Source organism: Dunckerocampus dactyliophorus, chromosome 16 (genome assembly GCF_027744805.1).
Source record: "Dunckerocampus dactyliophorus isolate RoL2022-P2 chromosome 16, RoL_Ddac_1.1, whole genome shotgun sequence".
Taxonomy (NCBI): domain Eukaryota; kingdom Metazoa; phylum Chordata; class Actinopteri; order Syngnathiformes; family Syngnathidae; genus Dunckerocampus; species Dunckerocampus dactyliophorus.
Window position 1 is genome coordinate 19,401,789 of NC_072834.1, and position 23,874 is coordinate 19,425,662.

Consider the following 23,874-nt stretch of genomic DNA (forward strand, 5'->3'; position numbering starts at 1 on the left):
GTGGGCTCCCGGGCTGGTGGAGACTGACCTTACTTCCTGAGTCCTTGGGTCCACACTCCCCTTTATCGTACCACCATTTGTTTTTCAGTTTGTCTAAGACTCCCGCTTCGCTCAGTTTCAATACGGCAAGGTTTACAGGCGTTCTTCAAACCAAAGGGGTAAAGGGGGAGGGGTAGGAGGGGGAAATAACATAAATAACATCATAGGACATGTTATTTTATGTTATTCAATCATAAGAAGCCCCGATTAAAAAGGGGCAACCTCAAGTTGGCGCTGCTGCCAGGAAGGGGTCCCACTTCTGCTACATGTCTCTTTGCTCGCTGCTAATGCTAAACGCTAACTGGGCAAAGGGGGCGGAGCTAACAGACATGTATAGTGGGGCCCCGGCTGCATCGCTGATCTGGAACAGTCACATACTGCCGGGACCTTTTTCTTACGACAATGTTTCACTTGCCAAACCCAATTCCATTTCTCAGTCCCCGTTCTTTGTTCGACCCGGCAGATGCGCCCGTTGGCCAGCAACAACATCATCATCATCATCATCATCAACATCAACATCATCATCATCAGCGTTGCTACCCGGGCGTAGCGACATAGCGGCTAACCTTCTCGCCACCGCCTCCGCTGCCACACTCTCCTTTGTCGTACCACCACTTGTTTTTCAATTTGTCCAAGAGGCCCTGCTCATTGAGTTTTAACACGGCCAGGTTAACGGCGCTTCTTGAAAACCATAAAGTGGGGGGGGAAAAAAGGGGTGAATAAGTCATCCAATTGGAGAGCGGGAGAGGAAAGTTTAGAATGAGAAAAAGAGAGAGAGGAGAGGGTGTAAAAAAAGTGCATTAATTTCATTCTCGGAAACAAACACACACTGGACGCCAAATCCCACCTGTTTTTTTTTTTTTTTAAGATCTTAAAGGTACTGGTTGCAACCGGCTCATTTTTTTCCAACTAAAAAAACAGAAGACCACCATCTCTGGTAGGGGTTACACACACACACACACACACACACACACACACACACACACACACACACACGCACGAAGGCAATCAACAATTTTCATTCACGCTGATTTATGACTGGCTAAACAGTCAATAATAGCTAACAGGGGTGTCATGAGACGAGATGATACACGAGATTGGGTCTACGAGAACGAGACGACATTTTAACATTACTTTTAGGAAAAGTACAATGAATGTATTGCAATCTACTAATTTGTACTATGTTACCCTGCATTGCTCCTCAAAAGGCTACACTCTCTCTGCAATTTGTGCGCATGCCAGCGGCCCCGCCTGCACCGAGACAAGGGGACTGTCAAAGGGCTCACTCGGTTCATGCCGTTGTTTTATGGAACAAACGTGCCAAGGTGCTGAAACCAATGCCCAGAGCGAATCCTCTTCCTGCCTGCTTGGAGGCAAGAGACAAGGACATCAGACATGCATGCACATGGCAAGACATTGGGCCGACAAAATGATCATTAATATTTCATTAATATTTCATTAATTTATTATCATCCCAGGCTTAGTGCTTAGTGTCCTTGTCACGCTTTAATCTCACGAGATCTTGTGACACCCTTCATAGCTAAGGTTAGTAATTAAACGTAGCCGTATCGTAGCGGACAGCAAACAACTTGTGTGTGTGTGTGTGTGTGTTACGCCAGCATAGCTTATGTACTCGAAGCAGAAAGAGCGCGGGATATGATGTTTGTATACGTTGGAATGTTGGCGCCCTCTAGGTATACGGTAGAGGCCCGGTATCGGTACTCAGTGGTACCAATTTTCAGTACTTTTGTGTGTGTTTATGTGTTAATGAATGTGTATTTAATTTATTTACCATTTTAATAAAATTATTTTCGATTTAAGATATATAATGTTTAACAAAAGTTATCAACACATCCACCTGTTTTTGGAACATCGCAGTTGTTTCAACGTGAAAACCCATGAAAACTTTCTTGTTTTATTTTTCCCATCACCCACAATCCTTCTGTGAAACATGAACACAACGCTCTCCTTTTTCTGTGTATTCTAAACAGAGAAAAACAGCTAGCATGAGGTTGCTAACAGTGCACATCATGGGACACACCTATTCCGCCTATAAAGCACAAAAAATAAAAGGAAAAATCCCTCCAAAAATGCCAACACTGTTCCATTGAACGTGACGTGCATATGAACCAAGCTACAGCAACACTGAAGAACTACTTTGCTGGCGTAGTGACTCAGCGCCTCACTGATTTTGTTTCTGATTCGATACTGAGTAAAATTAAGGCTTGCATCGGCGATACCAATCTGATACCGATACTTTGTGCAAATACACCTGATAGGGGTGTAACAATACATGTACAGTATCTGTATCGAACCGTTCAATACACATGCGTACGGAACCGTGACCCTTGTATCCAACAATACGCAGTTTCATGTTTATTTGATCAACTTCTGATGGCACTCTGTGCTGAAAGCTCAGCGTATCTGCGATCAACTACTCTGGCTTGGGTTGCATGGTCGAGCACAGAGCCACTGAGCTCCGCCTCCCACATTCGTACCAGGCTGAAAATGTTGAAGTGTGGAAAATGTTGGCAATTTCAATAAAATTCTAATTAAAAAAGACAAGGTGATTTATTTTTTTGTATGGAAAAAATATCGAACCGTAACACAAACGCATCGACTGAACCGAAGCGTGAATTTTGTGTATCGTTCCACCTCAAACACCTAACATGTCGGGTACATTTGAAAAGGTAGTGTATTTCAAATCATAGCATAGCTCGTGAAATAAACAATATAAGACATCGGAGGAATTTATTCATTTATTTTGTTCATTCAGTTTCATGGCCACTTAGTCGTCATTAGGGTCGCTGGAGCCATGCTAACCACTTGGCCACCGTGCAGCCTCATTTGTTGTAAAGTGCATATTATTTAGACAAGATCTCAATCATTCAGTGACTTTCCACTGCGTTCCTGTTAATGATATACACGACCTCAAATGACTGACCTATCAAAGCGCCGATATTTTGGTTTGACAATCGATTTTAGAGCCTAGAGATCTGGTATCGGAGGTATCCATCAATCCGCACATCACTACTACCGAGAGGCAACGGAAGCTAATGAAGCTGCTGCATCGCCTGTGAGTTTGAATTTAATTTAGCAGCTCAGCGGGGAGCACAAGCCTTGTGCTGAAAGATACCGTCATCCCCTCAGTCGGCATCCCAGCGAGAGCGGACATTGTAAGTGACTGTTTCATTCTGGTTTTAGCATGAGTGCTACACGCTAACGCTATGAGACCGGATTAGTGTTTCACTATAGCTGGACGAGCAACGTTATTCTAGTAAAAGTAAAAAGTAGTAGTCGGTCGTCAGCTCTAACGCAGTCTGCCATGATTAGTGATAGGTAACGCTCGCTCTGTTGCTGTTGACTGAAGTAGCGTTGGTTGCTGTGGCCTCTGGAAGGAAGCTCCGGTGCTGCTTCAAATGACCAAAATACTGTAAGTATTACATGTTATCATGAATGTACCTGCTACTGCATGTTTGCGCAGCTCGCGATGTAATCGTCGGTTGGACGGCGGTTAATTAGCCAAAACGTGGGACACGCACCCGTGATAGCCCGAACAGTGGTTGGATTCGTCCGACCGGATGGCCGGCTGTCGGCGACGGTGGAGGAAACCGGGTTGGCTGCTTAGGGTCCTGCTGGAGCGCCATCAAGCTGCTCTTGCATCCAAAGTCTCCTTAAAGAAGACGCCTGATCTTTACTTTTGAAAAAGTAAGTCAAATATGTTTTTGCCTAAATTTTATAGTTCCCCTTTCATAACATATAGCCCAGGGGGTCACCAAAGTGGTGCCGACCAGGTAGCCCCCCCACGATGACATGAAGCGCCTGCAGCCTGCTTTTCATTCAGGTTTTCAGTTAATAATGCAAGAACACCGCTCAGCTGTCAGTGGCGGCAGCTAGCTAGCTCGCTAGCTAGAGTTAACATGGTGTGCAGTTAGCTTCTGGTCTTCGGACAGTAACATTTTGTTTTTAAAACAAACAAGCAATGCGGTTAGTTTGGAGCTCGTTTTTGTCCCACGGGGAAGCTACAAGTGGGTATGACGTTCACGGGGTACGTACTAACTTTTTCAAGTGTCACTGAACAATTTTGCTCTCTTGTTGTCATGATACTAATTATGTGTTGTCCTCCAAACACTATTTGTGTGGTTGTTTAATGAACGTAAACACATGGTGTGTCCAGCCTTATGATGGCGGTACTATCAGCTGATTTTCAGTAGCTCACCAAAGGGTCAAAGAATATTTACTTCAACTCTTAGTGTTTTTTTATGACAACTGTTGAATTCATACTTTCTGCTTTTATATAATGACAAATGAGCACAAAATAACATAAAGACGATGGCCACACCGTTTGCGTGGAAATGTGCTTGGTAAATAAAGTAGTGTACAATTGAGATGTTGCCAGTCACAAATAAAACACAACTAGTTGACAAATCTAATCGTGGTGAAAGTTGGACACCCCAGCAGCCTGGACACTCAATTTATTCTCTTTTAACTTAAGCAGGAAACATTTCTATTTCATAAAGATATTTTAAAAAGAAATGATTTAACAGTTTATTTCCCATGTGTTCGTATTACTCCAAAACATGCGTCAAATTAAATTCAGGTTTGTGTGAAATAGTAGAAATCCACGCAAAAGTTTCTTTTTTAATAATGACCTATTTGCCAGGGGCCCTTGGAATAGTCTGACGCTGTGGTCACCAACCTTTTAGAGACCAAGATCCCTGGTCTTGGCCGTGTACCTGCTGAAGACCGGCGTTATGTTTGCCTTCCGCCGTATCCCTGCGCACCGTCGCCTATGCATTCTTGTGGATGTGATGAAGACGCTCGCATGTTCTTTGAGCATTTTTGCCATGCGAAATGTATTACTCTTTTGAACGCATATTGTTTGGAGAAGCAACTAAGCGGAACTACGTTCCTCGTCACTGATATTCGACCAGAACCGGGCTCACGGGACCAACTGGGGGGGTAAGTCACTGTTGCTGGACTACACTGCTGATGGGGATGGCATACAACTTCATGTCAAAAAAATCCCAACTAGCCCTTTACTGTACGTCTGGGGTGTCCGAGAGTTTTTCCAGCGAGGGCCACATCGTGAAAATGAAAGGATACTACTACTTTGATATTTTGTAAAGGAGCACTTGTAGATACAGTATGCTAGGAAGTTATTTATGTATATATGAAGAAAAACTGCATCTCAGCTTTGTGATATCGGTGAAAACGCCTATTAAGTTCACTCTTTGCTCTTTTTTCCCCATTTTTGGTGTTTTCTCAAATTTCCCAAATATTTCAACTACCTTGTTAAATCTTGCATGCGTGACTTGATTCTCATAATATTTGGACTTTATTCTCGGAACGTCACATTTTATTCAAGTAAAATTACAACTTTTTCTTGTTAGATTGCAACTTTTTTCCCTTCATATTTCGACTTTATTCTTGTAAAATTACTGCAGATTTTTTTTAGTTTTTCTTGTTAAATAACATTTTTAGAATGTGCCGTGGGCCAATACAAAAAAAAAAAAAACAGCCACAAATGGTGTCCGGGCCGCACTTTGGAAAACACCTGTTTTTAGTCAACTTTTTGCACTAAGTATCTGCCCAAAAATACTACGTTGTCAGTTTGATTTCAGATTTTGCAGCGTAAGGATGAAACTGTATAAACGATTTTAGCAATAAACCACGACTAAACCCCGTAATTATCCTATTTGTCTGGTGCACAGTCTCCCCACAAGGAAGAGTATGATGGAAAATGCTGGCCTAAATTGAACAATATGGTGGGGCTATTGATGAAGATGCACACAATCATCATTATATCAAATATTCACACTACGTCATCTCAAAGACAAACCTGTTACATTTTTAGGGGTTAAGGTACAGCTTGCCAAATTTATTTTTGCTTTTTGTTGTAACAGCCCAAGATCCATTCGACGGTGATGAGATAAATACAAGCACATTACCGCCAACGACAGGAATTGACATGTTTTGGATTGTTTTTGGTCTTTTTGTTGGGCTTTGACGGTCTATTTAGCAGCTAATTCATCATTGCTGACACCTGTTGTTCCGTGATTTGTGCATGATTGCCTATTTGGAAAATTGTTGATGATTTCACAGCTTTCTTTCTTTCGAGAAGAATGGCGAGATTTGGCTCAGTGTGCGTTTTGATCCTGGATTTCAATCCCCATCATTTTCGACAAAACCCACAAACAAGTCAGCTTTGGAAACACAAAGCGGTCAATGATTGTGAAGTAGAAGCCCTGAACGACAACTGCTCTGGACGTGTTTTTTTTTTTTTTTAACTACTGATAAGGAGGACAAGTGACTGGCAGAAGACGATAATCCAGCCCGAAATAACAAGATGGAGGCTCGGAAGAAGGGACCGGTGTCATCTGTCAGGGACTTTTTCCCAGCAGCTACTGCTGCTCCACTTGGAATTTACAGATGTTTGATTTAGTGGCCACCGTGCCAAACACCACTTCATTTTTCAGCAATTTGTTTCTACTGCACTGGAGCTGCAACACAATCTGGAGGCTGCCACACTTTCTCTGCAAGCAATCGTCACGGAGGCTCCACATTTATCCTTTCCCTCCAGCGAGACCTGGCCGCCAGGCTCTGATCGATGACCACCCACGGTAATAATGGGGTGTCATGGTGCCTAATCAGTTCTGTAGCGTACCTCGTTTTTAAGGTCACCTTTCAGGTCAGTAAGGGGACAAAATCCAAACACAAGACTTTTTAGGTAATTCTCAAAAAAATACAATGAAATGTATTTTAAGGAAATCAAAATTCCTTCCTGCCTGAAGTGCAGCGTGAAAAGTTCCAGTTTGTAGCCCTGTTCCCCATCTTCACTGATCTGCCATGACTCGAGAGTCATGAGCTTTTGGTCGTGACCGAAAGGACAAGATTGTGGGTACAAGCGAATGAAATGAGCTTCCTCCCTCCTGCAGGTCCCTGAGTCCCTTGTAAGTGAAATGTAACCACGTGTTCCTTCATGGACAGCATGTTTGAAACACACCGTTGTAAACAGAATTTCTAGGCGCAGCCACAGCATTGAGGGAATCCCGTTTGGCGGCTGCAGGGTAGGGTCTCTGCTTTTTGCAGATGATGTGGTCCTGCTGGGTCGGTTCGCAGCCGGGAGGAGAATCAGCACCTCCAAGTCCATGGTTCTCGCCTGGAAAAGGGTGGAGCGCCACCTCTGGGTTGGGATGAGATCTTGCCCCAAGTGGACGAGTTTTTTATATACCTTAGGAGTCTTGTTCACGAGTGATGGAGCACAAGATCGACAGGCAGATTGATGCGCCGTCTGCAGTGATGCGGACTTTGCATCGGTCCGTTGTGGGTGAAGAGAGAGCTAAGCCGAAAGGCAAAGCTCTCAATTTACCAGTCGATCTACGTTCCTACCCTCACCTACGGTCATGAGCGTTGGATAGTGACCGAAACAACAAGATTGCAAGTACAAGCGGACGAAATGTATTTCCTCTATAGGGTGGCTGGGCTCTCCTTTAGAGATAGGGTCAGAAGCACTGTCATCTGGAAGAAACTCAGGGTAGAATCGCCCCTCCTCCACTTTGAGAGGAGCAATATGAGGTGGCTCGGACATTTGGTCAGGATGTCTCCTGGATGCCTCCCTGGGGAGGTTTTCAGGGCACATCTAACTGGTAGGAGGCCTCGGGGAAGACCCAGGACACGTTGGAGGGACTATGTCTCTCGACTGGCTCGGGAACACCTCAGGATCTGCCGGGAGGAGCTGGACTAAGTAGCCGGGAAGAGGGATGTCTGGACTTCTCTGCTTCGGCTGCTGCCCCCATGACCCGACCTCGGATAAGCGGAAGAAGATGGATGGGTGGGTGGATGGATGGATGGATGGATGGATGGATGGATGGATCGCCATGAATCCTGCTAGCTAAAGGCTGAGATGCGCTGGATTTGTTTATGGAGTAGATGCGTGACCGTATACACTGAATGTGTTCCGTGTGGGAACTCAGTACCCCTCCGTGCCGTACTGAAGAATCACATCATGAATACATGTGCCGTTACACACCTAGTAAGGACACTGTGTCCACTAAACGTCTGTAAATTCCACTCTGCAGCCGCAAAGTCAGGTCAGGGCTTCGCATTCACATGGTGTCCACAAGTCAAAAGAAGAGCTAATCCTTTTCCTTTTCAGTCATGCTCATTACCTTAAAATGAGTGATAAACCAGAGGCATGCCATGCAAAGACAGTTTTACCTGAGCTGGATCAACTGTGGAGGAATAGATTAGATATAAAAAAAAAAGCAGCACTCATGCACCAAACACAGATGTAAAATCAGAAAAAAAGACCCCGCCCACTCTGCACTGAGCAGGAAGTGGTGACATTCAGCGAAAGGCGGCACACCAGGGAAGGTGGAATACCATAACAACACGTAGACCATATTGTTACACTATTCCACCCACCTTAACTGTGAACCCTTGGGCGTGGCTACACCGTAGCCTTTGGAGTCCAGGTTGCCCCCCACTTTCATGGTGTCGCACGGCTTGCGCTGCTCCGTGTACTCGTTCATGGTGGACTCCAGCAGGAAGGCGTACTTCCCCTTGGACTTGCGCACGCGCGCCACGCCCTCCGCCGTGGTCTTGGTGAAGACGGTGGGCTCGGCCGACTTCATGTAGCCCCACATCTTCTCGTAGACTGCTATCTTGGAGCGCTGCGGGCGGGTTTTCGAGGAGGTTCAAAGGAGAGGTAAAGCACAACCAATGGACACAAACATGGAGCTTTGTAGGTACAGAATATATGTTTAACGCTAAGGAGACACATTTTATCCAAGGCGAGACTGAGGGCCAGCAAGGAAATGTTCATTTGAGGACGCTAACAAGCAATGGAGCAAAATGACGCTCTCAGCATGTGGCTGTTGGTAAGGAGACATGTTTTAAGCCGACTGGAGACTGAGGGCGGTGAGAAAACAGAGCGCTGCAGTGGAGAAGTGGACACTGTGGAGTACAACACTACACCACCAGTGCTAGCTAACATTAGCATGCATGTTTATTTGCGTCATTTCATGTCATGTACCCTCAAAACCAGGGGTGTCCAAAGTGCGGCCTGGGGGTCATTTGCGGCCCGCAGCACATTCTAAACGCAAAATATAAAAAACAGAAGCAGCAAAAATGGAAAAATCAGCAGTAATTTTCAAGAATAAAGTAAAAATATAACACTATAAATATAAAAAAAAAACATAAAAGAGAAAAAAGTTGTTAACAAGAATAACGCAATGTGAGGAAAAATCGTGTCAATTTAGTAGATAAAGTTGAAACAGTAAAGAAAGAAATTAGGGTTAGGTTAAATGACAACTTTATTGGTACGAGAATAAAGTCGTATTCTAACGAGAAAAAAAGTCACAATTTTACAAGAATAAACTCATACTTCGAGGATAAATAATGTCATTTTAGTAGCATAGAGTTAAATATTAAAGACAAAAATACGATACGATATTAAAGTCGTAATATTATTACAAACAAACAAAACAAAACAAAGCTGTACTTTTTGGAAAATTAGGTTGGGGGGAAGTTATAATACGGCAATAAAGTCATTATATTATGGGAATAAAGTCATATTACGAAAACAAAGTTTACAAAGAGTATTCTAGAAGAAGAAATTTAAATATTTGGAAAATAAAAAAAAACCTTTAAAAATGGGGAAAAAAGCACAAAGAGTGAAGTTGAAACACTAATAATAGTCTTTTTCACCTACTGTATATGACAAAGCTGAGATGTTTTTTCTTGAAATACGTATAACTTCTTAGCATAACTTTAGAAACCATCAAAGTGGCAAAGCTGCATCCTTTCACTTTTCACTATGTGGCCCTCATCGGAAAACCTTTGGACACCCCTGCTGAAAACTAATGATCAGTGATCAGGAGCGACCGGCAGTGGTTTACATGAGTCACATGGTATGGGTTCTGGCCGCGTACTAGAAATAGTACCTTATTTTCCAACAGAAATGAGTCAATAGCAATAAATACTGTGCAGTATCAGGTTGATAGGTGACGCAGTGTTACTTTTTCCACTTTTAGACTTGCAAAAATAAATGTTTCAGATTCAATTTTGGGGATAAAACCGAATATTTTGGATACAAACAAATGGCTTCTGCAAAAAAAAACAGCAAACAAACCAAATGGGTGGAATCTGGACACAATAGCAAGGCAGGTATGCGAAAACACAGGGCTTTATTACCAATCCCTGAGGAACACCTACTTACCCTGAAGAACTCCTTAGTGGAACCAGAGTCCAAAGTTCCGTATGCAATGTCAGTCTGCTTGGCCAGATCCTCTGCGCTTTCGATGGGGGACACCATCCTCTCCACAGTGAGGAAGGCGGCCAGGTTAGCCGTGTAGGACGAGATGATGATGAGGGTGAAGAACCACCACACGCCGCCGACAATCCGACCGGATAAGGACCTTGGAGAGGAAGAAATCAATTGAGTGAATGTAAACTAGCGGGAATGACAAGTGAGCCAAGCATGAAGACATGCGGTGAAGACTTTTTGTTGGGGATGAAAGGGCTGCAGGACCCCCAAGATGACTGCGGCGACGCAGCAGCAGCAGCGCTACAGTGTTCTTCTCTGGTTTGCACGCTCGGGGGAGACACACGGCAGGCTGCCGAGGAGCGGCGGCCGGTGCGTGAGGAGAATCTTAAAAAGCGTAAATGCTGCATTGAGGAGAACAAACAAGACCCCCCTCCCCCTCCCCACTCCCTTGGTGCAAATCAAACAGCGGCGGATACAAAACCCTCAGGCCTGCATGTCAGATGCAGCAAGCGAGGAGAGAATGTGAGTAGAGAAAGACATCTGCAGTAGTCGGGGCTTTTTTTTGGTTTTGCCTTGACTGCTATTTCCAATATCACCATCTGGACTGAAAGCACGGCTCCCAGTAGCTTCCTTCTGTGACACGCATGCAAGTCAAACTTCACTGATTCATTCTTCAGATTCAATGGCTTTTTAGGGCCTTATAGAAACTGTTTTAGTTTTCCAAATTCCGTTTTTTCCATTTTTATTTTTTCTCTCGTTTTTTGACTTTTTACACTTATTTTAAAAGCCTGCTCAAAGAGTGTGTGATTTTAGGGTTAGTGAATAAAATGTCCATTCATTAAATGCAAAAATCCTTACACTTATTGATGCAATACATCACTGCATGGCTGCAGCCTGGCTAACTTTTCTAATGGACTGTCAGCCTCCAACAGATGTCCCTGCTTGTGATTAAGGAAGATTTCCAATTGTGTTATTTATGTAAGATTTTATGACACCCTTACTTTGTTTACACAATTTAACGAGATGTGGCAAACAGCACTCGAGCACGAGCTGGGTGCAAGAAGGAGAATCGCCTTTTTTCACTCAGATCCTTCCCGACGCTCGCTTACATTAAAGCGGTAAAACACAAGACGGTGTAAACACTCATCCAGCCGGGGTTGCACACACACACATACACACACACAGCCGCACTAGCATGCTCAGCTAAACTAAGCTAACCCCACTAGCTTCCATTCACGCTGCGTAAGAGAGTACTTTCCAAGTTTTTTAGACCGCTGTTTCGACATGTTTAGTTCGGGAGGGGGCGGGTTATTGTTTGTGTTGAGATTCCGCCATGACATGACTGAGGGGTCTGCCGGGAAAATACGAATGTTGTTTCTCCTCACAATGACATCATGCTCACGGTTTAATTTTATTTGCACATGCGTACAAGCTACTACGGAATACATCACATCGTACAATTCACAGTTCCACATGTCAGAGTAGGAAGAAGCAAAGCTTATTTAGTCCTACCCCCCCATCCATTTTACATCTGTTGCAGTACATTTATTCACTTCCTGTATTTGATGTGATCTTTTTAATACATACAAAAGTGATAAGTAATGTATCAATGTGGTATATGACATCCCCATCAGCATTGTAGTCCAATAACAACGATTTACCCCCCACTTGGTCTCCTAAGTATATTTCTGGTAAGATTTCCGTGATGAAGAACATAGTTCTGCTTAGTTGCTGGGGACAATTAAGTCCAGAGCCAATGCCAGGTGTCTTTCCCATATCAGACACCAAAACTTGCTTATTATTGGATAATGTGGTAGCCTACTTGGGTCATTGAGAGGCCAAGAAGTAAACTTACCAGTAATACTTTACAATAAGGTACACAAAATTACAGTAGTTAATGAGGAATGAACCTACCTAAGCCTAATCCTAACCACTACTCATTACTTCCTCATTAGTTCTTCATTAGTTCCTCAGTAACTACTCCACTCATTAGTTCCTCAGTAAGTACTGTATTTTTGTGTACCTCTCTAATCAAATGGTCAGCTCGCTAATTCTGCAACATCAACCCTTTTGACGAAGAAGATGGCGAAAAGAAAGAAAGATAAGGAGTACGGTGCAAAACCATGCAGCACCAGAAGTGGCATTAATAGTAAGACGTATATTATTCATTATTGGTGAGCATCAGGATAACAACATCATTAAAAATGATAAATTCAGGGAGTTATTAGTATTTTCTAAAATTGTTGGTCTTGCTTAAAAATGCACACATTTTGTTGTATTCAGTGTTAAAAAATATGATAAGGCTCTCACGGAAATACGTTTAAAAATATGTGGCTTTCATGGCTCTCTTAGCCAAAAAGGATCCCGACCCCTGCTGTAGGCACACATATTACACTAATCCCTCACCACTTTGAATGTCACGGCTTCACTCTGATGGTTTTTGAAAAATATATCACTTCATAAATCATACTGTTTCAGGGTGAAAACGGCCTATTAGTTAAGAAATAAAACATATTTTTTGCCTAAATGAATCATTTTCAAACATACAAGTGGCTAAATAAAGTAAAATAAAAATATAAGGCATAGAGAAGACGAATTCAAAGACGACGTGATGATCTCACAACAGGCACAATAATCCCCAATATGGGCTATTGTTGCAACTGTAACTCACACCAAGATGAAACTCAACTCTGAACCCCTGACATCACTTCCTGTCTGCATGCTACTCAACTCCCCTAGGGAAGACATTCACAGCAACACATACGAGCACAAGTCGTATTTATTTTCTCTTATTATGTCTACTATACTGTATTGGGTAATAGGAGTGTAAAGGTGACTATAAGGGTTTTATTTCATGTCTTTGGGGCTCTAATAATGTTAAAAAGCGAATTTAGAGGGTTATGAACAGTTTTTTTTCAAAAATAAAATCATTCCTTATTTCTAAATGGGCTGTTATGAATAAGGAACGTGTCTGGAACCAATTAACTGCTATAAATGAGAGATTGCTGGGAATTTTGGTGAGCGGGAGGTTTTATATGCCACTATTTTTCATGAACGTAACATTGTACAGTTATCTTTTGACATTTTTTTTAATGATGCGGCGGTGAATGGACTGCAGACAAGTTTTGAGTGCACCTCAACTTTAAATTTGGACTCCCTTGTCAGCTTTCCTTCCAGCAGGTTGGGAGAATGTGTCGTATAGTTTATATATCGGTGGAAAAAGTCATCATGTGTGCTTTCTTTTGGGTAGAATTTGTTGCTTATGTTAAGCAGAGATCTATGTCGCTGTGATCTATGCTGCGGGGTGTTTCATACGTCATACGCCTCGGCCTGGTCAGGGGATGATATCGATCGCTCACTGGCTGCTCTATTTATTGACTAATCAGGGTCGCTTGTATCTTCCTGTATGTTAGCGTCTTGTGCGTCATCACAAGCTAATCTCGTGGCTGGGTGAGCGTGAACTTTTTATACGAAGGCCTGCACTCTTTATAAGCCTTTAAACTGCCTGATTGGCTTAAAGTTGCCGCAAGATAAATTGTTTTAGCTATTTAAAGACATTTCTCCAAAGCTACTCTTAAGTCTTTGCGATAATGCTGCTCTTATCTCAACGGAAGCCCCTATGGATCTTCTACCGTAATTGAGCTTCTGGCTTGAAAAGAAGATCCCGGCAAGCTTGCGTCTCGCAGCTCAGCATCAGACAAAAAACATCACAAGATGGAGGATGACTGACGGGGCGGGTTCCGTTACTGCCCCGCCTCATATAAGCACACGCTCTCTAACTGTGGCCAAGCGGACTCATTTGCTGCCATCCTGTCTTCCACGGATTACATGCTGGCGTGAAAAGTCCACCTTTTGACGTCAATTATGATGCACACCATGTATTGGATGTCATTGGATGCATGTTGGAGACAGGGGGTGTACAGTAGATCCCCACCTATTCACGCCTTTCAAGTGTCTGCTTTAAATTGGTAAGTTAAATAAGAAGTGGTTTGATGGATCCAGCAGAGGGCGCTGCCTCACAAGCCAGTGCACAACATTTTGCAGCAGCAAGACGCTTTGACAAGACGTGATGTTTTGTATTTGCACCTTTTAATGGGGCCATTTGCAGCCCGCGACACATTCTAAAAATATAACTGAACAAGAAAACCAAAAAAGAAATAAAAACAACAGCAAAAAATGCAAATATGGAAAAATCTGTAATTTCGCAAGAATAAAGTAAAAATTTTAAGAGAAAAAAGTTGTAATTGAATGGAAAATAATCTAAATAAAATAATCAAAATATAAAATCCCCATCCGCAATATTAAGACTCATGACCTGCTGAAAACTGCGGTGCGGGGGTGGGTGGTCACAGACCCACCAGTTGAGAATCAACACTCTAAACCCTGTAATATGCCTCTTATCTTGTTATTAAACACATTTTGCTGTGGTTAGCATGTTGGCCACAGTCAGGAGATCGGGAAGACCTGGGTTCAAATCTCCGGTTTCCTCCCACATTCCAAAAATATGCATGTTAGGTTAACTCATTCAACACCAAAGACGTTTTTATACACCCAATCCCAACAACATATTTATACATCTTTTATAATTTTTTGCGTGTGAGGCAAAAAGAGGAGATGACGCAACTCTCCACTTACGCATTTCACTTCAGAGCCATAAAAACGGACACAGGGTGGCAGAAGTGCATTGCATGTAGATGGAAAAATCACACACGACAGGAAGGAAGAAGTGAGAGAGCGTGCAGGAGTGTAGTGTGCAGAAGGTTACGAAATTTTAACGCATGCACACACACGCGCACGCGTGCACACACATAGTTTAGTTCCTAATGTGAACATTGTAAATAGTTCATGGTGTTATATTTGTAAATAAATTGTTATTTTGACGTAACTGTAAACTGAACTGTAAAATGCGCGTGAGTCACTATTAATCATTTCTTATGTGTCCAACCTTTTAGATTGATCATTAAAATCAAATTTGTTATTTCTAAAAGCTCATATTTTTCTTTTTATAGGAAAACGTTTACACCCGGCCCCTGATTAAGCGGAAGAAAATGGATGGAGGGACGTTTATATATTTATTTCTAAAAAAAAAGGTTTTGGCCTAAAACAGGTTTTGATCTTTGGTTTCATTCTATAATACAGTAGTGTACTTATTTTATTAAATATACAAAGCCCAAATACTCTCAAACTTTGAGAGTATTTAAACGAGAGAAATGTGAGAAAATGTTAATGCCTGTCTGAGAAAAATGTATAAAGTGTGTGGTGACGGGTTTTATGGCCTTAAAATATATATAATAAACAAAAAAAACATATACTATAAATGAAAAAAACATATATAATCATCCAAAAAACATCCTCTACATGAAAAAACATCCTGTGTAAACGAAAAAATATATAAAAGAACAGAAAAAAAATCAACTTCTACTACATGGATTTCACTTAACACAGGATTTTTTGGAACCTAACCCTGACGTTAAACAAGGAAACACAGTATAACTTGAGAGTTGAATTTAAGAGCTGATATCTAAAAACTTCCATAGTTTTCTTGCTAATAACTAAAATCACTTAAGTTCTTACATGAATAGCTATAGCATTGTACTGCCAAGAACTTTTGAGCTATTTTTGTTGTGATTGTAATATTTGTCCAAACAAAGGTACCTTTAGTTGTATCAGGCATTAAAATGAACAAGAAACTGAAGAAGCAAGGGTGGTCTAATATTTTTTTCCATGACTGTATGTCCCTGCAGTGATACCGTAGCCTGTGCCATGCAAACAAAGAATAATACGAGTGTAAAAGTGAGTATAGGGGTGTTATACCATGTCGACAGAGCTCTAATAATGTTAAAACCCACATTTAGAAAGTCATAAACATGTTTTCTATGCTATGAAAATATTCAGCTTATTAACATTGAATCGTACTTTGCAGAAATTCACTGACTGCGGTCGGGTCTGGAACCAATTAAGCACGATACACGAGGGACAAATGTATCGGAAAAATGTTTAGCTAAAATGCTTTTATGGTACATCATAAACAATGGAGGAAGCAAGGTTGGCTACATTGTGGTCGTCTACCACTATGACCGGTGTTGTATGCATTCAAACACAGACCAGCTCAGATTTTGAAGTGTGTTTTTGGAGCGTTTGCCTTTTAACACTTGTCGTAAACTCCACAAAACAAGCGAGCAGCAGGAACAATGCGGCTTAACGGTATTTGATTTGGTAGATAATCCTGTCAAGTAGCGATTTGGAATGGAGATTAAAAACAAAACACTGTTTGAATCAGTCAACCATTTACGACTCTTTCTGTTTCGGCTATATTGACATTTCGGGCTCATTTTAGGGACTTAGAAAAAAAACAAAACACAAGCTCTCTCTTGCTCTGAATAAGCGTTAATGCCTTCTTCCGCTCCCTCAAGTCCACCCGTAATTATTAATTCAGTGATTAATATCCTGCAGGCCTCTGATGGCAATGTCTCCGTGGAAACGGGCTAAAGAAGGGGAGCTTGAATAAAACAGAGACACAATAGACTTTTAATGGACTATAAATCCCCGGGTGACGAGCACGTCACGTTTCCTTGTGAGATGTCACATTTGGAGTCATGTGGTGCTTTACGGTAGTTGTATTGTTGCATTTGTTGAAGTCAAAGCGTGGTGGTATGACAGAGCCTTGCATTGATGTAAAATAGAAATAAGAATAATAGTGAAGGCTCTGTGAAGATGTGTTCCCTTGGAAGGTCAATATATAAAAATAGCTGTGATCAACGGGACTCCCATTATTCCCCAATCCAACGATGGTTAGCTTTTGACATCCAGCCGGAACGCCGCGCAGCTGTTTTCTCTTTTTGCTTCCATCAGCACTAAGTCGGTCCTGCGTCACACTATTTGATTCTTTTGTGGCACGGCGAGAGGCTGCGATTGGATGGTTGTCTTGTTTAGCTTGAAAGTGGCGAGGCAATCCTCCATTTCCTGCTTTGAACAAACGCTAATTGGGCCGCTTTCATCAAGCGCCTCCAGATGCCCAAAGATTTTCATTTGCATTTATTTATTTATTTGCTGTCTTAATTATACAGAAGAACTCTGGAAGCCTCTAGACGGTGACACAAAGTATTTCTACTGCAAAACTGCAAAATCTGTCCTGTGTGAGACGAGCCAGCTCAGCAATGTGAGGCGTACAGGCGGACAATGGCGAGATGTGCTGCAACAGTTTGCGCGCTATGAATAAGTTAGAGTGTAGCATTCGCCCCAGGTGTCACCCTGGGGGCAGACAAGCACCTGCTCATTTATTTAGGCCCCAGACGCCACTTTCCATGTCTTTGTCTTCCTCTTCTACACATGCTTAGAGCTTGTGAAAAATGCACATTAATGTCATCTAATGCTGATGTTAATAAGGCAGGGGAGTCCAAACTTTTTCCAGCGAGGGCCACAAAATATAATGATACAACTTTGCCACTTTGATATTTTATAAAGATGCTAAGAAGTTATACTGTAATTTCTGGTGTATACTTTTTTCTCAAACTTTGGTTTATGGCTAAGTTCTAATTTTTTGACATCTCCTTTATTTGAGAACTACCACTAATTGTTTAAATACTGTGCCGCTCGCGAGTCAGTGAGGAAACGGTAGCTTTTACTTTGGCAGGAGCCAATTACGAGCTATAAGTGAACTCACAATGAGCTTGTCAACTCACTGGAAATTGCAGGAGGTCATTATATATAACAATATAACAGTATATAAAAACAGTATATAATAACAGTATTATATGTAGTATAATATAACAGTCCGACTCAGGGTGTCATCTTAGAAAGAACACTAAACTCATCACACAGCAGCTTAACACTCAAAACGTATACCTGTGAAATATACAAACATGTACCAATGAGTTTTAAATAAAAATAAAAAACAACTCTTTTAAACCTTTCCCATAATGTCTGAGCAACGCATTCTTTGGTGCCTGCTGAGGAGCTGCAATGACGTCAGCCTCCCTCTGGGCTCTCCAGGCTTCGTTTGGTGGACAGAGGCAGCATGACGGTGCCATCTATCCATCCTCTATTTACTATGCCGCTTGTTCTGCAATGAAATGCATTGCTGAAATGCATTAGGGGAAAACTTTAAATTGTTGTTTTTTTCATTTATTCATTTTTATTAGGTATACCTTTGACTGTTAAGTTGGCATGTGATGAGTTCAGTGTTTGTAAGATGAAACCGTGACTCAGACTGATATATTGAGTAATGACCTGCAATTTCCAATGGGTTGACAAGCTCGGCGTGAGTTTTTTCATAGCTCATGATTGGCTCTTGTGAAATAAAGAGCTGCTTGGTCCTCACAGACTCATGCGTGCCACAAAATGCAATTTTATGACGTGGACATGTGCGGCTTATTGTCCGGTGCGGCTTATGTGTACAAATCTGTTTTTTCCTCTAAATTTAGTGGGTGCGACTTATACACTGGCATTTACAGTATATATTTCGAGAAAAAAAACTGCATCTCAGCTCTGTCATATAGGTGAAAAAGGCTATTGTATCAACTTCAGTCTTTTCCGTCTTTTGGCCGTTTCTGCAACTGATGAGAACGTGGCTATGATGAAACAAATGACTTTTATTGTGAGACGGGGATCTCCGTTATGCTAATTGCCAACTAATGCAACATACGCAATAACAGGGCTAACACTTTATAACGCAGAATAAAATAAATGACGTATGATGACAGGACTTTACTATTTTTGGAACCCAATACAGCAAAAAACAAAATCAAAGGCATTCGATATTTGATGGCTTTTGGGTTGTGTAGTTTTTGCGTTGAAAACAAACATGGCGTTGTCTGTTTAGATGACTTTTACGTTGATGTTAGTCGTCCGAAGAGCTTTTCTGTCTTTTCCCAAGTCAAATAAAGAAGTTATTGCCGATGGGTAATGAAGCGGTTGCTTTTTTCCCCCTGTTGTAGAAGAACTACATTTGTACACCATGTACATGCTACTCCTTTTTGAACATGTTTGATCTTCCTGCTTTACACACACACACACACACACACACACACACACACACACACACACACACACACACACACAGATGTTCTCATTTGGCCTCATGGTGCTGCAATTAATTGGTAATCTGGTGAACTAGATTATCAACAGATGGCAACAAAACATCATTAAAAAAAAATTGTCATTTTTTCTATTTCAAATTCTATTGCATTGCCAGCTTTTGGAGTTAATAAAAAAAACCAAAAAACTACAGTCGGTTGCCTACAGCTACAGCTGTTAATGTTTGTTAACACCTAGTGTGTTTTGACCTGGCGCTGATTAGCGAATTTGGCTTTTGCAGACCACGCACCTGGTGACTATAAACTAAACCTGTAAGCACTGGGCTAACATTTTTCTGCATGTCCGACGCAGACATGGATGATCTTGGTATCCAAGTGTTAGGAATGGAAAATTTTCCCTCTGCTTTCAACAAAACATGTTGAAGGTTTGAAGCATGACACAAGGCCATCTTGGCCGATACAAACACACTCTGTTCTCATAGCTATCTTAAACACACACGCGCACACACACACACACACACACAGTTTGTAGATATGTCCAACTGAGACAGACTGGTACCTAACATCTTAGCAATGAAAAAAGGGCAGTTTACAACCATTGTACCACCTCTCTGACAGAAGTCAAAAGAAAGCGGAACAGGGTTCCTCTTCTTGGATTTCGTTGGCCACTAATCGCTCTCTCCAGTGCTGGCATTACAATTGTTTGTATCTTCTTCTGTTTGAATTAAACTGAAAACTGTCCTTGAGACTCCCACACTCATTTCACAGCTGTTAGGAGCAAAGAACCTGGGTGAACCTTTGCCCTGTAAAAGGGCAGCCCGAACAAAAGTAAAGGGCAGACTTTGATGCTTACTGTAGATGTGAAAATGTTGATACAGTAATCCCTTGTTTATCAGAATTCATCAGTTCCAGACCTGACCTTGCAGTGAGTAGGATTCCTTATTTATAAATGAAATATTAGAGCATAGAAATACTGATTATGACCTTCTAAATAGGCTTTTAAACATTATTACAGCCCTCTAGACATGAAGTAACAACCCTATAGTTACCCTTACACTCCTATTATCCAATATAGTACGTATAATAATAGAAAATAAAACATAAATAAGACTCATGCTCAAGTGTGTCACCATAACAGTATTCCACTGTTAGGGAAGCTGAGCGGGGGGTGGAGAGGAGGTGTCGAATTCAGAGTTGAGTTTTAGCTTGGTTACAGTAGTCCGCGTTAGGGATTATTGTGCCTGTTGTGAGGTCACTCAAACCTGCAATAAAAGAATTGTTACAGCAATCAAGTCTGGTGCTTGTGTGTGTCTCACTCAACATTACAGTAACATTACTGACACCTAGTGACCAATGTAGAATACTACATATCATCACATCTTCTGAATGCCTTAGAGTTGTATTTTACTTAATTTAGCCATTTTTATGATTGAAAATGCTTCATTTAGGCAAACCCCCCCCCATAAATCTTAAATATGCATCGTTCTTGACTAATAGGCCATAGCCAAGCACGAAACAGCATGATTCATTGATGAATATATTTTGAAGAGCACCTTCTAAAAAAAATCCAAAAAGTGCCTAAAACGCTCCATTTGCATATAATGTGACAGCGACATTGTCATTATTATTATTATTAACATTGTTACGCCGATCGGACTGCATTACTGCCGTAGCGTCACCCTGCCACACCAAAGCGACTAGCTAGATAACAGTCTTTGTAGGCGGCATCGATGTGTCCCATTACGTGCAATAGTGAGCTGTCTCTTTTTATCTGTTTTTATATCTTTAGAACGCACAGAAAAGATAAAAACGTGTGGATAATGGGCAACATTTTTTTAAAAGTACAGTTCTCCTTTACCGTAATATAGTGTTTTGTAATGCCTCAATGTTTTGTGTCATTACTGCCACCTAGTGACCAGAATACTACATACTTCACTTGTATTTCAATATGTTTTGACTAATAATAGACAATAGTTTACCATCAAACAGCCATCATTTATTCCTTCATTAATTTCTGAAACGCAATATAGCGAGGGAGCGATATTCGAGTCGTGATATTGCAAGGGATGACTGCAGCAGGGGTACAGCCAACAATCTGGGCTCCATGAAAAAAATTTTTAAAAATCACATTGCCCGCACTTTTTATTTTTTAATGTATATGCCTATTTTATGGGCCCGGGGCAGTCAGGGGACCTTGGAACTGTCCTAACTTTTCTTCCCTGGCCAAGAGCACCCATCATAAATAAATAGAAAAATTGACATTTAATATCTGTGATCGGTATCTGTATCAGTATCGGACGATCTCACTGATGGAAAATTACTATCAGAAACGGCGGAGCATCCTTATTGACGGGATATGCCGCTCTGAATTGGTAAAATGACTTGATAAGTTTTAAAAGTGAAAATGCTCAGCAAAGCATATGCATAAAGTCACAGTTGTTGATTGGACAGCGTCAGTGACAGAAGTCACGCGTTGGAAAAAAAAATTGGAAAATTAGGTTACGGAAAAACGTATAATGTTATGAGAATAAAGTCAAAATATCATGGAATAAATTTTTAATTACGAGATGAAAATTTACAAGAAAAAATGTAAATACAGAATAATGTGAAAATATAAAGAGAAAAAAGTCGTATTCTAAGAAAAAAAAATGTCATTTTAGCAGCATAAAGTATATTAAAGAATTTTTATTTTTTATTTTTTAAAAGTGGTAATATTATGAGAAACAAACCAAACAAAAACAAATAAAGTTGTCATTTTTGGAAAAATAGGTTGGATAAGAAGTTCTACTGTTATGGGAATAAAGTCATAATATTAAGAAAAGAACGTTTGCAAAGATTATTTAAGAAGAAAGTTAAAGTATTTGTGAAAAAAAAACAAAAATGGGAAAAAATAAAGAGTGAATATAAATACACTAGGTCCCCAACTTACGAACATCCGACAAGCGAACATTCGCGGATACAAACACAAGCCGACTGGTCTATATTTTATTTTATTTTGCCTTGCAGTCGCTCAATCAGTATTTCTACTGCTACTGTACATGCATGACCAGTAGAGGGCACTGTGACACTGCTAATGGGACCAACAGTTACAGGCAGGAGGGGAGGAGAAGTGAAGAAAAGCTACTTTGTAGCTTTATGATACAACCCGGACAGAGCATGTGATTAAAGTATATGAAGAGTTAATAGGCCTGCTTAATTCTACACCACCCACAGAACACTACCTCTTTTAGAAGAGTTTAACCACGACGACCATTTGTCCTTTTTTTCAATAAAACGATGTATGCTCGGCCACTCCTCTTCAAAGGTAAATAACATTTATCATTATGTATTATTATATCACTTTTATTATTGTTTTTTCATTAATTATCCTCGTTTAATATTACTACTGCATCCAAACTCATATTTACTTGTACATACATACACATACTGTATATGTATACACGTACATGTAGTACCTATATCATTGGTAATATTACCTTTTCCCCGACTTAAGAACAATTCGACATAAGAACGGTCGTCTGGAACCAATTGTGTTCGTAAGTTGGGGACCTAGTGTATAGTCTTTTTTACCTATATGACAACGCTGAAATGCAGTTTTTTCTTGAAATATAAATACCTTCTTAGCATATCTACATGTGTTGCAAAGTGGCAATCTTTCATTTTTCACTATGTGGCCCTTGCTGGAAAAACCTTTGGACACCCCTGAAATAAGCACACACACGTAATAGAGATGATTCAAGTATTCCCTGGCCGGAGTCTGTCTATAGTGTACCAACTCTAAAAGAACCGCTATCCATTCTTCACAGAGACTGAGTCACCAATCTTTCATTAGGCACTGTGAGGCGCACATACCAAAACAAAAAACGATCCTTAAAAAAAAAACAGGTGTACGAAAACTGAGGTTCCACTGTGCTAGCAACCACACCCAGCGTCACGCAGTGTTTCTTACCTGGGAGAGATGTCGCAGCCCTGCTGCATGAAGGCGCCCAGGGAGAACCAGAGCGAGTTGAAGATGCCAAACTCATTGGGGGGCTGGTCGCTTGGCGGACCGTCGGTGCCCTCCTCGGGCTCCTCGGTGTGCCACTCGTACGGGCTGAAGCGGCTGACCAGGAAGAGCACCACGCTCACGCCGATGTAGGCGAACACGATGCACATCCAGATCTCGTAGGCCAACGGGTCCAGGAAGGAGAAGACGCCCGGTTTGGATTTCTGGGGCTTCTTGATCATGATGGAGATGCCCAGCGACATGAAGGGCTTGGAGAAGTCGATCACCTCTTCCCGGACCAAAGTGATTGTCAAAGGGGCCACAGCGATTTCCGCTTTCTGTGGAATGTTACAATACAAAAAAGTCAAGTTAGCACAAAGAAAGCCTCTCTAATGCCAGAAAGCTTAGCTGGTCTCAGAAGAATTATCAGGGAGGAGAAAAGAATGTGTTTACAGCGCAGGAAGGCAGGACTGAAAATCCGCAGAGGAGATTACACTTTTGGAGACTAATGGCAGCATTGCTGACCTTGTCTGCTCTGCTGGGCC

General features: G+C 41.4%; 1 protein-coding gene across 5 annotated transcripts in view; it reads right to left on the bottom strand.

The window, feature by feature from the left end:
• The window catches only part of gria4b (glutamate receptor, ionotropic, AMPA 4b), a 154,012-nt gene that overhangs the window by 12,945 nt on the left and 117,193 nt on the right, over positions 1–23,874 (bottom strand). For 2 of the 5 annotated variants that reach the window (XM_054754626.1, XM_054754625.1), the window contains exons 11-14: positions 23,294–23,667; positions 10,262–10,460; positions 8,467–8,714; positions 606–720 (exon numbers count right to left, since the gene is read on the bottom strand). In XM_054754626.1, coding sequence (XP_054610601.1) covers positions 606–720; positions 8,467–8,714; positions 10,262–10,460; positions 23,294–23,667 — 936 coding nt within the window. Of the gene's footprint in view, positions 1–28; positions 8,715–10,261; positions 10,461–23,293; positions 23,668–23,874 lie in introns of those variants that run through there. The other 3 variants (XR_008566350.1, XM_054754630.1, XM_054754627.1) reach the window with 3 other exon arrangements.